At 36.7% G+C, this 15172-nt stretch overlaps 1 protein-coding gene across 2 annotated transcripts in view; it reads left to right on the top strand.

Annotated features, from left to right (window-relative positions):
* DIAPH3 (diaphanous related formin 3) overlaps positions 1-15172 on the top strand; it is a 582052-nt gene that overhangs the window by 388931 nt on the left and 177949 nt on the right. For both annotated transcript variants that reach the window (XM_088842795.1, XM_088842794.1), the window contains one exon: positions 276-411. In XM_088842795.1, the coding sequence (XP_088698921.1) occupies positions 276-411 (136 nt within the window). The remainder of the gene's footprint in view (positions 1-275; positions 412-15172) is intronic.

Here is a 15172-nt window from a genome sequence, read left to right as displayed (position 1 = left end):
TTAAATCCTTTTTTATTTTTAGTTTCTGTCTTCCTTCTCTTAGTTGATTTTACTAAGATGCAGGTGCTTTGAATGTAACAGTTGTATTTTTAGATACATAACACATTTAACAAGGGTTCTTGTGCTAATCTTTTAAAAGACTGTGTTACTAATAAAAGAAGTAACCATTACCTAAAAGATATTTAACTACAGTTTTACAGGTGAATAATTTTACATTTTCTTTGTTTAGTCATTGTGGTTAAAATTGATCATTTTCCAAAATTTGATTATAACAGCAAGCAATGAAGGAGAATTTCAAAAAAAGAGAAGAAGAGGAAAAAGAAAAACGTGCCAGGATAGCCAAAGAATTGGCAGAGAAAGAAAGACTTGAACGCCAACAAAAGAAAAAGCGCTTATTAGAGATGAAGACTGGTGAGTACTATCAAATTCGTTATTTATATTGTGTACAGCAAGATTAATCGGCAGTTTAATATACTTCTGTGAAAAAGGAAGACGTGTTCGCTTGTTTGTATAGTTAAACAGTAGAGCAGTTCTTTCTTTTATGGGCTTTCCACACTTCAGATTACTAACAAGTAGTGTTTTCATTCTGACATTGGTCATCGGTGGTTTTGCTGTAGTTCCATTATATGAGCATTTCTTTAGCTACTACTTAAATAACCAGTGTGCAGTAATTTATTTCAGTGAGAAAATTAACAACTATAGGAAATTTTACAGGACAAGTAACCTATTTTCTTTAACAAAATACTCTTAAAGGAGGAGGAAAAAATGATGGAGGGGACACTTACTGATTAAGAGACGTATTAACCAGTTGTTATAAATGGAACTCATGTATACTGCAATCCAAACAAATGTAGAAAAAAGTAGTCTGAAAAATTTGAATGCTTCAGTTTTTTCTTGTAGACATTATTACAACATTGTTGTGAGTATGTTTTAAAGTGTCTTTTAGAGACTCCTGGTGAAGTTTTATAGACAAAAATATGTCATGTCTTGGATTTCAGTCAAACTAGGCTTGCATGACTGGAATAGGCCTGTGTATCGATGACACAAGATTGACTGCAAATAATACTTAGTGAAGTTGAGTGATGGGTGCTTGGAGGGTACGCTGTGTTCACTATACAATTATCTCTACTTTGCAATTTTAAAATTTTCTTTAATGAAAAGTTCTTAGAAAAAATCAAAAAGAAAAAGTACAAAAATTATTGTTTTACAGAAATATATATGTGTATTTTCTAAATTTAAAAGGTATCACTAACTTAGAAGCAAAAGAGGTAAAATATAGTTATATTTTTGCCCCCCCTGGCTCTTCCACCTCCAAGCCACCAAAGACTGTAGAAGACTAATTAAAATCTATCAGCCTCACTGCCAAGTTACCATAGTTTACAACTTAGGGCTGCAAATTCACCTGAAGTTTCCGTTCAGTTCAGTTCAGTTCAGTTCAGTCCCTCAGTCATGTCCAACTCTCCACGACCCCATGAATCACAGCACACCAGGCCTCCCTGTCCATCACCAACTCCCGGAGTTCACTCAAACTCTTGTCCACAGAGTCGGTGATGCCATCCAGCCATCTCATTCTCTGTCGTCCACTTCTCCTCCCGCCCCCATCCTTTCCCAGCATCAGAGTCTTTTCCAGTGAGTCAACTCATCGCATGAGGTGGCCAAAGTATTGGAGTTTCAGCTTCAGCATCAGTCCTTCCAATGAACACCCAAGATTGATCTCCCTTAGAATGGACTGGTTGGATCTCCTTGCAGTCCAAGGGACTCTCAAGAGTCTTCTCCAACACCACAGTTCAAAAGCATGAATTCTTCGGTGATCAGCTTTCTTCACAGTCCAACTCTCACATCCATACATGACCACGGGAAAAGCCATAGCCTTGACTAGACGGACCTTTGTTGGCAAAGTAATGTCTCTGCTTTTTAATATACCTAGGGGTAAAAACCAAGATGCCTTTTTTTCCTTCTTCACTTCCATTATTACAGACATATTTTATCTTTAATAAAGCAAGCTGAGTACCTTAATATATTGCACATGTCTTGTCCAGTGGTTAAAAAATCGTCCAAGCACGATTTCTTGTTTATAAGAGTACACTTGAAATTCATAAAGTCTTCCCAGAAATATCTTAAAAGTATTAACACAGGACAATTTAGCATTGATTTTTTAAAGATGCTTCTGGAAACCTTTTAAAATAATATATTACTGTCTAGTTTACCAGACATTAGGTATTTGAACATTATTAGTTCATTGAGTTTTGGTTAACAACTCATCTAGATGGGTTGCTTGATGGCAGATTGACTGTATTGTGTGGGGATTTTACCTAAGGAAGGGTTTGTCATACAAAGCCTCTTAGCAATCAACCTGGAAAGTTGAAACCTGACAGGAAGCAAAAATTTTAATGAACCTTTGTATCCAATGTAATCTTAGTAATATTTTTATTTAAATTTCTTTTTCTTCTGAAGGAAGCTTCTATTTTTAAAGATAACTATGTTTATTTTATTTTCCAATTTGAAAACAGTATTTTCATGTTATAGAAGACAAATGGGTAGCCATTCCCTTCTCCAGGGGATCTTCCTGACCCAGGGATCAAATCTGGGTCTCCTGAATTTCAGGCTGATTCTTTACTTTATGAGCCACCAGAGAAGCCCTAAGTTTATTTTATTCCAATTTGAAAATAGTAATTGCATGTTATAGAAGACATCTAAAAAGTATTTGAATCAAAAGACCATAAACCAAAGAATCACTGTTAATATCTTGACCCGTTTTTCTTTCAATTTAAAAGCTTCTGTCTTTTAACAATAGTTACACGATTCTAGCCAACAGACAGTTTAGTGTCTCACATTGTTTTCCTGAATTTCCAGAATGTTTCATTTTATGTAAATTGTGATTTTTAATTTGTAATTTTTAATATCTATGTTATTGCATCCATTGGATGTATCATGTCTAATTTAACTTACAATTAATTTTACATTCGTCACTAAGAGGTCATAGAGCAGTATTTATTTTCTGCTTTTCTGTGTGATAGTTATTTATGCTTACCTAATTCTAAGTGGCTTCCCTGGTGGCTCAGAGGTTAAAGTGTCTGCCTCCAATGCGGGAGACCCAGGTCCGATCCCTGGGTCGGGAAGATCCCCTGGAGAAGGAAATGGTAACCCACTCCAGTATTCTTGCCTGGAGAATCCCATGGACGGAGAAGCCTGGTAGGCTACAGTCCACGGGGTCGCAAAGAGTCGGACACGACTGCGCGACTGAATGGAACAGAACGGAATTCTAAGGGAGATCGATCCTGGGTGTTCATTGGAAGGACTGATGCTAAAGCTGAAACTGCAATACTTTGGCCACCTCATGCGACGAGTTGACTCACTGGAAAAGACTCTGACGCTGGGAAAGGTTGGGAGCGGGAGGAGAAGGGGACGACAGAGAATGAGATGGCTGGATGGCATCACCGACTCTGTGGACATGAGTTTGAGTGAACTCCGGGAGTTGGTGATGGACAGGGAGGCCTGGCGTGCTGTGATTCCTGGGGTCGCGGAGAGTTGGACACGACTGAGCGACTGAACTGAACTGAATGCATAAGTGATGCTTTCTAAGGCCCACTAGACTTTGCATTCCAGGATGTCTGGCTCTAGGTGAATGATCACACCATCATGATTATCTGAGTCGTGAAGATCTTTTTTGTACAGTTCTTCTGTGTATTCTTGCCACCTCTTCTTAATATCTTGTGCTTCTGTTAGGTCCATACCGTTTCTGTCCTTTATCGAGCCAATCTTTGCATGAAATGTTCCCTTGGTATCTCTCATTTTCTTGAAGTTTTCTCTAGTCCTTCCTCGGAGAAGGCAATGGCAAGCCACTCCAGTACTCTTGCCTGGAAAATCCCATGGATGGAGGAGCCTGGTGGGCTGCAGTCCATGGGGTCGCTAGGGGTCGGACACGACTGAGCGACTTCACTTTCACTTTTCACTTTCACACATTGGAGAAGGAAATGGCAACCCACTCCAGTGTTCTTGCCTGGAGAATCCCAGGGACGGGGGAGCCTGGTGGACTTCCATCTATGGGGTCACACAGAGTCGGACACGACTGAAGTGACTTAGCAGCAGCAGCAGCAGTCCTTCCTATTCTGTTGTTTTCCTCTATTTCTTTACATTAATCGCTGAGGAAGGCTTTCTTATCTCTCCTTGCTATTCTTTGGAACTCTGCATTCAGATGCTTATATCTTTCCTTTTCTCCTTTTCTTTTCGCTTCTCTTCTTTTCACAGCTGTTTGTAATGGACATGAGTTTGAGTGAACTCCGGGAGTTGGTGATAGACAGGGAGGCCTGGCGTGCTGTGACTCATGGGGTCGCAGAGTAGCACACGACTGAGCAACTGAACTGAATGCATAAGTAATTGAAAAGTGTTTGTAATTATTAGAAAATGGAAGAAAAAAGGTTAAATAGTTTTAAGATTCTTGGTGCGTGCTACCAAACTGATTTTCAGAAATATTTTTCCATATTTAGTTGATGAATGTGCCTTGGTTTGATATTTTTCATTTTGTAAGGTTTTTGTTAACTTAGTAGATTAAAAAGTTGTATTTTATTATCTTAACGTGCATTTCTGTGAATACTACTGAAACTGGACTTTTTTCCAAATGTCTATAGTGCATTTATATTTCTTCCTTTGTGAGTAGTGTTGTTTTATTTTTCTCATAGATTTATGTATTCATTATGTATCAATATTTACATTAAAATTTTTTTCACTTTTTTAAAAAAATAACATAACCATGTATTACTGTATCAAGTGGCAAAGTTCAACAATGCAAAACCAAAATTACTTTTGTACCAGCCTAATAATTTTACATATGGTACTGAATATGTTTTGGTGCTACTCTCTCAATTCTTCCCACCCTCTCCTTTCCCCTCTGTGTCCATAAGTCTCTGTCTATGTCTCCATGTGCCTTGCAGATAGGTTCATCAGTACCATCTTTATATAAATTGCTTCTGTTTTATGTAATATTTTATTGTAATCTTTTGTGATTTTTTTCTATCATATCTAAGTTTAGAAAATCATTCCTTTGATAATTTCTTATTCCACTTCAGTTTTTTTTTTAGTTTGTTATTTTTAATACTATTTTCTCCATTTATTTGTAATTCTTTCTTATTTATTCATATATTTGACATATAATTTTTAATATGCTAGAATCTGTTTCTGAATTCTGTAAAAACTGTTATGTTTTTATCCATCATTTATGACCAATAGTTTGTTTATATTGTGTTAAGGTTGTTACTTTTCTATTCTTAATTATTAAAATAAATTGAATGTTTTTTATTTTAAAGTAAATTTAAGAAAAGTTTTCTCTTGCATCCCTTGCTAATTAAGCTCATCTTATTTGACCTACTGGACTATTTTATAGAGCACTTTCCGTACTGTCCTTCCCCCAACATGGTCTCAAAATTATCATCATGGATGAGTCTGAAATAAATGTAAGGCTCTCACTTGATCGGAGTTTCTGAAACCTTTATATGCTGAGGTCCGTTTGTGCCATACTTTCCGTCATTTTCCAGGAGAGTGTTCTTCAAAAGATATTCTGGCTGACATTGACTTATATAAACAATGTTAAATAAATACTTTAATACATCTTAAAAAATACTGTGTATTATGTGTGACTAGTTTAAAAGGTTTAATCAAAGCCTTTTGATACAACTTTTCATATAAGAGAAAGCTTTGATGTAGTTCTTTTGAAATCATTTGAAAATTTCGGATTTCAAGTTTTACTTTTTTTCTTATAGACTATAGAATTTTAAAGAATTTAAGAATTTAGGGCTATATCCCAAATTTCATGGTACATAAACATATAATTTTCTCACCAAAGTAGAAGACCTCTTCTGAAATCCCAGTAAATAATGGTTATTCTGAATGGTCTTTAATTTTCCTTTAAACATACCATGATTCTTAGCATAGAAAAACAAGGGATTCAGTCTCAACATTATTGTAGCTGTTATAACCAAGTAAGTCATATAAGTACCGAATATATTATTACTTATTTGTTGATACCTTTCTTCATATTTAAAAATAGTACAAATATGAAGTAACCTTTTTCTTTCCATATTAGATGTAGAACATGCTTTCTGTCGTTAGATATTATATTGTTATGAAAAATATAAGTGCTGTGGTCTTCCATTATTATTGGTATAGAAAAAATTAATAGCTATGCCACTTTTGTTTCTTTTATTCAGCCACAGTTCCCCCCCCCTTCATTGTGCTAAATTGCAGTGATAAATAAGGACAAATAAGATTTATGTTGTAATGAAGTTTAAAATTCTAATACGTGGCTATAATCTTATCTTATATTTGTAATTATCTTATAAATAACCACATATATAAGATAATTTCAGATTATAAAATGTGATGCGACGTAAAGTAAGACAAGATAAGGAGATAGAAATGGAGACTGGCTGTTTAGGTGAGTGCACGTGTTGAATTTTGGTCCTCAGAACTCAGAAAGGAGAATATTAAGATAGCAGACTTATTAATTTAAAGTATTGCTTATAAAACTCCTTATAAACTGTTAGGATAACTAGGCTCATGTGATTTACTATCTTATATATGCTAATATTGTGAACTTTTTTAAACATCTTATTGTGAAGATCAGCTAAAATTTCATGTATATCTTTCTGGGTGTTATTATTTTCACATAGAACATACTATTACTGTAATCTTTATAGAAGTTATCAGCCTGACTTTCCTTTTATCTAAAGAAAATAGGAGGGCAAATTGTTTAATTTACAGTGGTGTTTTGTCTTGTTTTGGTGTGTAGAACACCTACCCCTGAATGATAGAGGGGAGAAAAATCTTCAACCCAGCCCTGCCCTAAACACACAGGGAGCTTCCTTCCATCTATTTTTATGACTAGTATTTTCATCATGCAAATAGGAACTATATTTTCACAGATGTACAAATTCTTGCATCACCACCTGAGGTAGTGGAGTAAATTTAATTCCTGCTCTTTCTTATCCATTGTAAATCACTACTTGCCCTTGGCAAGAGAGCAAACAACTATTTTCAAGTCTACTATTTATTATCACTATTATTTCAGAATGTTATATGTGTTAGTAGAATGAGTATAAACACTGAACAGTGGGCTAAGTTTTACTGAGAAGAAGAATGCAGCATTAAAACCTTTTAGAGCAGCAAGACTAAGCAGCACAGTGTCTCGTGTTATCATGTGATGGGATTAAAAGGCCATTTGTCTCATTTTCATTTGAAAATGATGAGCCTGGCGGTCTCTTAAATATTCACATGTGCAGTTGTGGTTATTTCTCTTGAATGGGTTGATATTACATAAACAAACAACTGCATTGTCAAGATGTCTTTGTTTAATTGGTTGAATTTTGAATACATTTTCTGAGGTTGATGTTTAATTTGAGTTATTTTAATTTGCAAGATACTGAAAGTATTAAATATCTGATGTAGAAATTTGTAAGTGTAGACACTCAAATTTATTTAAAGTGCATAGCTATCCTTCTATGTGATCATTTCTAGTGAGACGAATAGTGAATTTATGTGATTATGTATGACTTCTTCAAAACTGCATTTCGGTTTCTTAATCATGGAAAAGAATAGGGTGTTTGATAATAGAATTCAAGTATTATGCTTTAAGACTTCCCAAGTATGTAAGTTGATTTACTTAATTTTTAAATTGCACATCAGAATGGTCTTGAAATGGACCCAGTGTTATATAATTATGTTTTGTGGAGGAAGTAAATAAGAGCTTATTTAATGGAGCAATAAAAACTATATGAGCAGCTTCTATATTTTAGTCTTTAGGTTGCAATTTGTTTATTATTTATTAGACTTAAATGTCTCATTTGGTACAACTTCAGTCTATTAAATAAAGAGATAATTAGCTTTTAGAAATCTGTTGTTTACCCACATGGCCAAAACTGCTCCTTTGTTTTCTATTTTGCAATTTAGAATAGCTAAGCAATTAGGCCTCCATTTTAGAGGAAATGCATATTACAGAAATACTGCTTGGGAATGTCTCTGCCAATCTCAACAGAGATGCAATTAATGTGTGTACTTGCTTTTTCAAAGGTTTGACATTTACCCTTTCCTCTACGTATATATAAAACTTAGATTATTTTCCATAATTACACATAGCCTAGTTTTATAGACTTTCTCTTTTATAGTGCTTTCAGTTTTGTAGCATCTTTTGGCTTTGATGATGCATAAGAGACAGTAATTTTAATTATTTCTCTACTTCGAATATAATAAATTGGCATTGCTTTTTATCTTACCTTCAGATTTTATGAAATAATAATAATGATACTTGTAATAAAAGCAATAACACCCAATATTACTGATATTACAAGTACTACCACCACAATTTTATAGATCACATATTGTTTTCCAGGCTCTGAATGTGTTCATTACTGCATGTAATAGTTGCAATGATCTTAGGAGCCTATTTTTATCAAAGAGTCAATCAATTCCTTTTGTACACAGTCACAAATTTAGCAAGCCAATACTCATGTTTTCTGACCAGGGGTCATATTTCTATTTTTATTTCTTTAAATTTTTTTAATTGACCTATAGTTGATTTACAGTACTGTATTATTTCAAGTTTACAGCTTTAGATTATTTTCCATTATAGGTTATTACCCTGTAAGAGATGCAGATTCTATCCCTGGGTCGGGAAGATTGCCTGGAGGAGAAAGTGGCAACCCTCTCCAGTATTCTTGGCTGGAGAATCCCATGGGCAGAGTAGCCTGGTGGGCTACAGTCCGTAGGGTCACAAAGAGTCAGACACAGCTGCAGTGGCCCAGCGTGCACACAGGTTGTCACAGGATAGTGAATACAGTTCCTTATGCAGTGCATCCTTGTTGTCTGTTTTATATATAGTGGTGTGTGTCTGTTAATTCAATGCTCCTGATTTATCCTTCCCCGCCTCCTGTCCTCTTTGGTAATGGTGTTTGTTTTCTATGTCTATGAGTCTGTTTCTGTTTTGTAAATAAGGAGATTTGTATTATTTCTTTAGATTTCACATATAAGTAATATCATATAGTATTTGTCTCTCTCTGTCTGACTTACTTCATTTAGTATGATGTAAGGTTTTTTTTGGGCTCCAAAATCACTGCAGATGCTGATTGCAGCCATGAAATTAAAAGACGCTTACTCCTTGGAAGGAAAGTTATGACCAACCTTGATAATATATTAAAAAGCAGAGACATTACTTTGCCAACAAAGGTCCGTCTAGTCAAGGCTATGGTCTTTCCCGTGGTCATGTATGGATGTGAGAGTTGGACTGTGAAGAAAGCTGATCGCCGAAGAATTGATGCTTTTGAACTGTGGTGTTGGAGAAGACTCTTGAGAGTCCCTTGTACCGCAAGGAGATCCAACCAGTCCATTCTAAGGGAGACCGATCCTGGGTGTTCATTGGAAGGACTGATGCTAAAGCTGAAACTGCAATACTTTGGCCACCTCATGCGATGAGTTGACTCACTGGAAAAGACTGTGATGCTAGGAAAGGTTGGGGGCGGGAGGAGAAGGGGACGACTGAGAATGAGATGGCTGGATGGCATCACCGACTCTGTGGACATGAGTTTGAGTGAGCTCAGGGAGTTGGTGATGGATAGGGAGGCCTGGCGTGCTGTGATTCATGGGGTCGCGGAGAGTCGGACACGACTGAGTGACTGAACTGAACTGAAGATTGATAACCCAAAGGTTGTATTTTTTGTTATTCCTTTACTGGTGACGACTTCACCATTAGAGGAAAAATGGAACTAAACCAACCTTGGTAACTGGTGACAGGCACTGGCCTACACCTATGTGGAGAATTGTCTTCTCTGAAAACCTTTGAGAGGGGCTGCTGTCTCTTCAGTAGTACCATATCGGTGGTTGTCCCTTTGTCCTCGGAAGTTCTGAGAGGACTGCAAATTAGGAGTGCTTCCCTGATGCTTCTTTGATTCTTCTGCTTGTTCAAAGATTTGGAGGAGGGATTTTTCAGTGGTCTGAATAGTTCTGAGCCCATAGCTCAGTAGCTCTGAAAGGAGCAAAAATATCACCGGGATTTTCACTGCTTGACCCAGGTTGGAAGTTAGGAACCCGGGGACTCACTGTCTAGTGTTTTTGAAAGGGCACAGACACTTTAGTGTGCTTTACTGGAGCTCAGGTGCCCTGAGACACCCCACCTCCAGCTAAACCATGTGACCTTTTTTCTCCTGGATGTATTAAGAGACTGACACCCCATGAAATAGTATCAAGGATTGTCTGATGGGAGACTTTTCCTGGAGTCTCACCAGTACAATACAGCTTTTCATTTGTGTGCAGGAGTCTCTTACTGGAAAACACAGCTTCAGTTGTGGAAACTCACTCAGAGAGTGGCTTTTGTGTACCTTACAAATGTCTTCTCTGTGTGGCTGTGCAGTGCTCAGGCACCATTTTGTCTCCATGAAAAAGGCCCAGAAAAGAGAAATTAGGAGAGGAGGCTCACAAACTTCTCTAGCACGATGTACCTTGAAACCTTTTTTTTTTTTTTTCTTTTTTTTAACTTTAAATGTGTCCTTTTTTGTTAAACATCATTATGGTACATCCTCACACTAACTGGTTTATGGTTCACCCAATATTTAAAAATCATTTGCATTGCCCTTCTTATGAGAATTATATAATATTAACTACTTGCTATTAGGTTTGTTTTGGAGGGAGAGATTAAATGTCAATCATCATAAACTTCATTTGAGGGGGAAATAATTTAAATCTTTAAGGTATAGTATGGATTACTTTTAAGAATGTTAGCAAAGAAATAGTTTTATTCACATTACTTACTCATAAATTTTTGTATTACTAAGTGCAGATTCACCCTGTTTATGTTCTAGGCAGAAATCACATCAATCAATAATTTTTATCTTATTACAGTGCAGATATGCTATAACTTTAATAACATCAGCTACGTTTATTCTGTGTAGTTGAGGACTCGATCACAGTAGCAACATCTTTATGTATAATCTTGAGTACTCCTTAGATAACTGTCTCAATCAGTAGTTATTAATACAGTGTACACTTTCCAAACTGCATTATTGTCACCATGAGCCCTTCCATGTCAAATTGCCAGTTCTGAGTGGAATTATTATTTGTATTTGATGGAAAGTTGTTATCCTTAATTTCAGAGATAGACGTTGAATGTTGTCTTGTTTTCAGGCATGATCACAAATCTCTTTTAAGAAACTTATTTCAGTAATCTAATGCATTCTTTTTAAACGTTACATAAATCTCTTTTTTTAGCATTTACCCTGAGAAACAGAGGCCTCCATAAACCTTCAGTTGCTTTAGATCCAGAGGGTATAGACTTTTGAACCTGATTGTTACTTTATCCAATTCAACAATTTATACTATTTATACATACGTACACACACATATCAGGGATGATATAACTTTCACCTTTTCAACTATTTTGTGTGTATATATATATATGTGCAGAGCAACCAATCAGAGTAAATTGCAAAATTGCAACCAACACAGAATTGTTTAGGTCATTTGAACAGTTAAATATATCTACAACCCCTTTTACAACTCAAACATGTATGGTGCTCTGAAAATCAAAAACTTGTGTCCAAACTGTTTTGATGCCAAACCTGACTTGAATTGGTAGGTGGCTCCTTCAAATGTGAATATTTGTGCTGCAGAAATAATAAGATTTTTAATTAGAGGATGCAGCTCTAATTTGCTCTGGGTTTGTTGTGATTTTACAGTGTGTACACCTTTTCCGCAGTCTGCAAACCTTCAGTTCTGAAATAGCTGACTGCAGAGCCTACAGATAAGAGGCTGTAACCTTGAACTTCTTGGTGACTCTCCTCCTCTGTGCTGACCTGGTTATACCATCCACTCTGCCTCTGGCCTAGTCATGACTGCTTCTCTGAGTTTATGTCAGATGTTCTCTCTGCCATCAGTACTTTTTTCCTAATTCTTAACTGACTGAATCTAACAAAATGTGATTTAACAATTCTTGCATTCTCTGAAAAGTCTTCTCTGAATGTTTGCCCTTGATAGTAGACAGTCTCTTTTTTATAAACTATTATAGTCTTGCCATATTAATTATGTATTGAATATTTGGCTATGCTTATTTTCTTTGCTTTAGTCTTATGCTTCTAATGGGCTGTGCATTTTTCAAGAACATGGCCTTAGGCATTCTTCTCTTTATAGGACCTAGCACACTGTATGCACATAGTAAATACCCAGAAAGACAACTTAGAAGATTTGCCAAAAAATTGATAACATGTTTAGCTAGTTGAAAGACATCTGTTTTGTGTTCAGTTGAGCATATTGTTATTTACATGAAAAGTAAAAATGTAGATCAAGCTACAGCTCTTGAGCCAAGGCAGCCTGCACTTACTTGTGTAAATAACATTTGTTGGAAGACAGCCACACTGGCGTCTTTACATAGTGTCCATGGCTGCCTCTGTGGTGCAAGTGCGGGACTGAGTACTTGGGGCCCAGACCCTTTGTCTCGTGTTTGCTCTCTGGTCTTTGGACAAAAAGTCTCCAACTCCTAATATATGTCAGTAATCTATAGACGTTATTATTTCAGTTTGGTAACACAGAGTAAAAAAGAAAACTGTTCTATTAACGTTTTTTTTTTTGTTAATCTTCCTGTGGCCAAAGCGTGCATTTGCAGAGTGGCTGATCTGCGTTTCAAACTGAGGATCTGGTGGTTAAATCAGTAAAAAATACTGATACGCATTTCCAGCAGCAGCAGATTACCTGACTTTTAGATTCTGCTCATTTGGAATGGAGAGTTGTGCAGTTGAACTTTTGACGCGCCAGCAAGAGCCAGGACTGCCAGCTGGTCCCGATCCAGCCAGCACAGCCATTGTCCTCCTACCCTTTCATCCGCGCTTTGTCCGCAGCGTTTCGTGCTATTGTTTGTGTGTCTTTTGAGATGAAAATATCAATGTGTCAAAGGTGCATGGGGGAGCCAGGTGTTTATTTCTTTATTAATAGGCCGTCTCTCTTCTCTTCTGATTTTTGGTCATTTTGACATTAAATCCTTAAAGTCGAAGGAAATTCATTCAGGGATGTTGAACTTCGTCAAGAAAGTTGTTCAAAGTCTGAAGTGATTATCTTGCTGAGTAAAAAGAAACTCAGTAGTGTTTGGCTTCTGATGATGACTAAGTATACCCTAAGGCAGACTGGGAAAATTAACCAGAGAAATTGAATATTTATGTGTTACTTGAAAAAGGTATAAATAACCATAGTGCTTAGATGAAACTAGACATTATTTTGTAACAGGATTTTAAAATATTGTTTCCTGGGTAGCTTCCTTCCTGAGATAGCCAGTGTTCTTCAAGAAAATTAGAAGCAGCGTAATATTAATGAAGTTAACACTGAGGACAGCCTTTACACAGGCGAGGATGCCCTAAGGCAAGAAGAATTTGACAGACTGCTGTAATACAGAAAATAGATGACTGACTGTTTTTGGAACAAGCAATTCTTGAGAGACATTGCCAGCTAGTCTGAATTATGTCACCATCGAATTTTCACCAGTAATTATCATTAATGGGTGAAAGTGACAGTAATTTTAGTTTAATAGAATCCTTTGAATGTTCATTTTTAAACTATTAGTGCTATTGATGAAGGAACTCCTGCAAAGCAGAAACATTTCTGTCAAAATTAGTGTTGAGTTAGAGTCTCCGTCACCAACTTTCAGGAGAGTTGTGTAAAGGATCATTGCAGGAGGCGCCTGCAATGCCCTCCAAAACCATTCCCTCTTCATTGCTTTGACTTGCCATTAGTTCCAAGCTTCTAAATGTGCGACATTTCCTCTTTTTAACTCAACTGCAGAATATTCTTCAAATGTCATAATGTCAAGAAGATTGGTGAACGAAGGGGATTCTTTATTTAAAAGCCAAGAATTAAGAAAAAGGCAGGTTTTCTATTATACTTAAGATGTATAAGAATTGAATTGAAATTATGATCACTTGTTTCCAATGGATATTCTCCATGCTAATTAGATTATGTATTCACAGGTAAATAAAAGTACTTACTTTTTTTTTCTTTGCCCTCCATTATTTATTTTAATATGGAACAGTGTTGAGCTTTCAAAAAAGCATAGTAATTTTTTATAGTAGCCAGTCACTATTTCTTGACTGCATGAAGAATTTTTATTAGATTGAGGTTAAATTGGTAAGTAAATTAATCTGTTAAGTGTTCTAATAGTTGCTCCTGCTACCCCTTTGCTGTGTATCCATTATCCTCTGATTTCAGCTTTGGTAGATGAAAGTATGTATCACTTGTGATCATGGGAAGCACCTTTGATCCTCGCAGAAAGGCCCTACTGTTGCTCACTTTCCCCACAGACTGCAGCCTTTGGAGAACTTTTCCATGGGATGCCCAAGGAACTTGGTCCAAGGAAACCTGAGGCTTGGGTTTACTGTGTTCTAGCTGATTCTTCTATTTCAGCACTGTGCAATCTGAGACAGTGATGTTTCCTGAATCATGGGGGTATCTGCTGAGAATGAACATAGAATGACCTCATGATACATTTAGAGGCATAGTGGTGAGTTTATGAACTGTCTCTTCTGTGCCTGGAAAGTTAGAAGAGCCCAAATGATAGCAAGCTTTGTTCAGAACTACTACATTCACATATGGGGGAAATTTTGGGAAGGAGAGTTGGTTTTCCAATTTTCCTTCTCCACAAGAGAAAATTTCCATTTTATGTTTCGCACCATCGTATTCCTAAAGCAGTATACCTTGATGAACTAGAAATAGAATACAAATTCATTGCAATCTATTGACTCTGAGATGTATCTGCAACACTGTTTAGCACTGTTAGAATCGGAGCAGTTCTTCCAGGTAGAAAAATTACCCAGTGTTACAGCTTAGCTAAGGCGGGGGGGGGGGTTGGGGGTGGGGTGTGTGTGTGTGTGTGTGTGTATGTTTGCTAGCTAAGGGAGGTGTGTGTGTGTGATTGCTTTTACCCTGCTTCAAGTAGAGGTCATCTACACAGTGTTACAGCTTAGCTAAGGGAGGCGTGTGTGTGTGTGTGTCTGTGTCTGTGTCTGTGTGTGTTTGCTTTTACCCTGCTTCAAGTAGAGGTCAGCTACAGGACTGGAAAAGGTCAGTCTTCATTCCAATCCCAAAGAAAGGCAATGACAAAGAATGCTCAAACTACCACACAATTGCACTCATCTCACACGCTAGTAAAGTCATG

The sequence above is a fragment of the Moschus berezovskii genome, chromosome 13 (genome assembly GCF_049115385.1).
Source record: "Moschus berezovskii isolate FMDL1 chromosome 13, NW_MosBer_1.0, whole genome shotgun sequence".
Classification (NCBI taxonomy): domain Eukaryota; kingdom Metazoa; phylum Chordata; class Mammalia; order Artiodactyla; family Moschidae; genus Moschus; species Moschus berezovskii.
The sequence above is the reverse complement of the archived record's forward strand: the minus strand, read 5'-3'. Positions and strand labels throughout refer to the sequence as shown.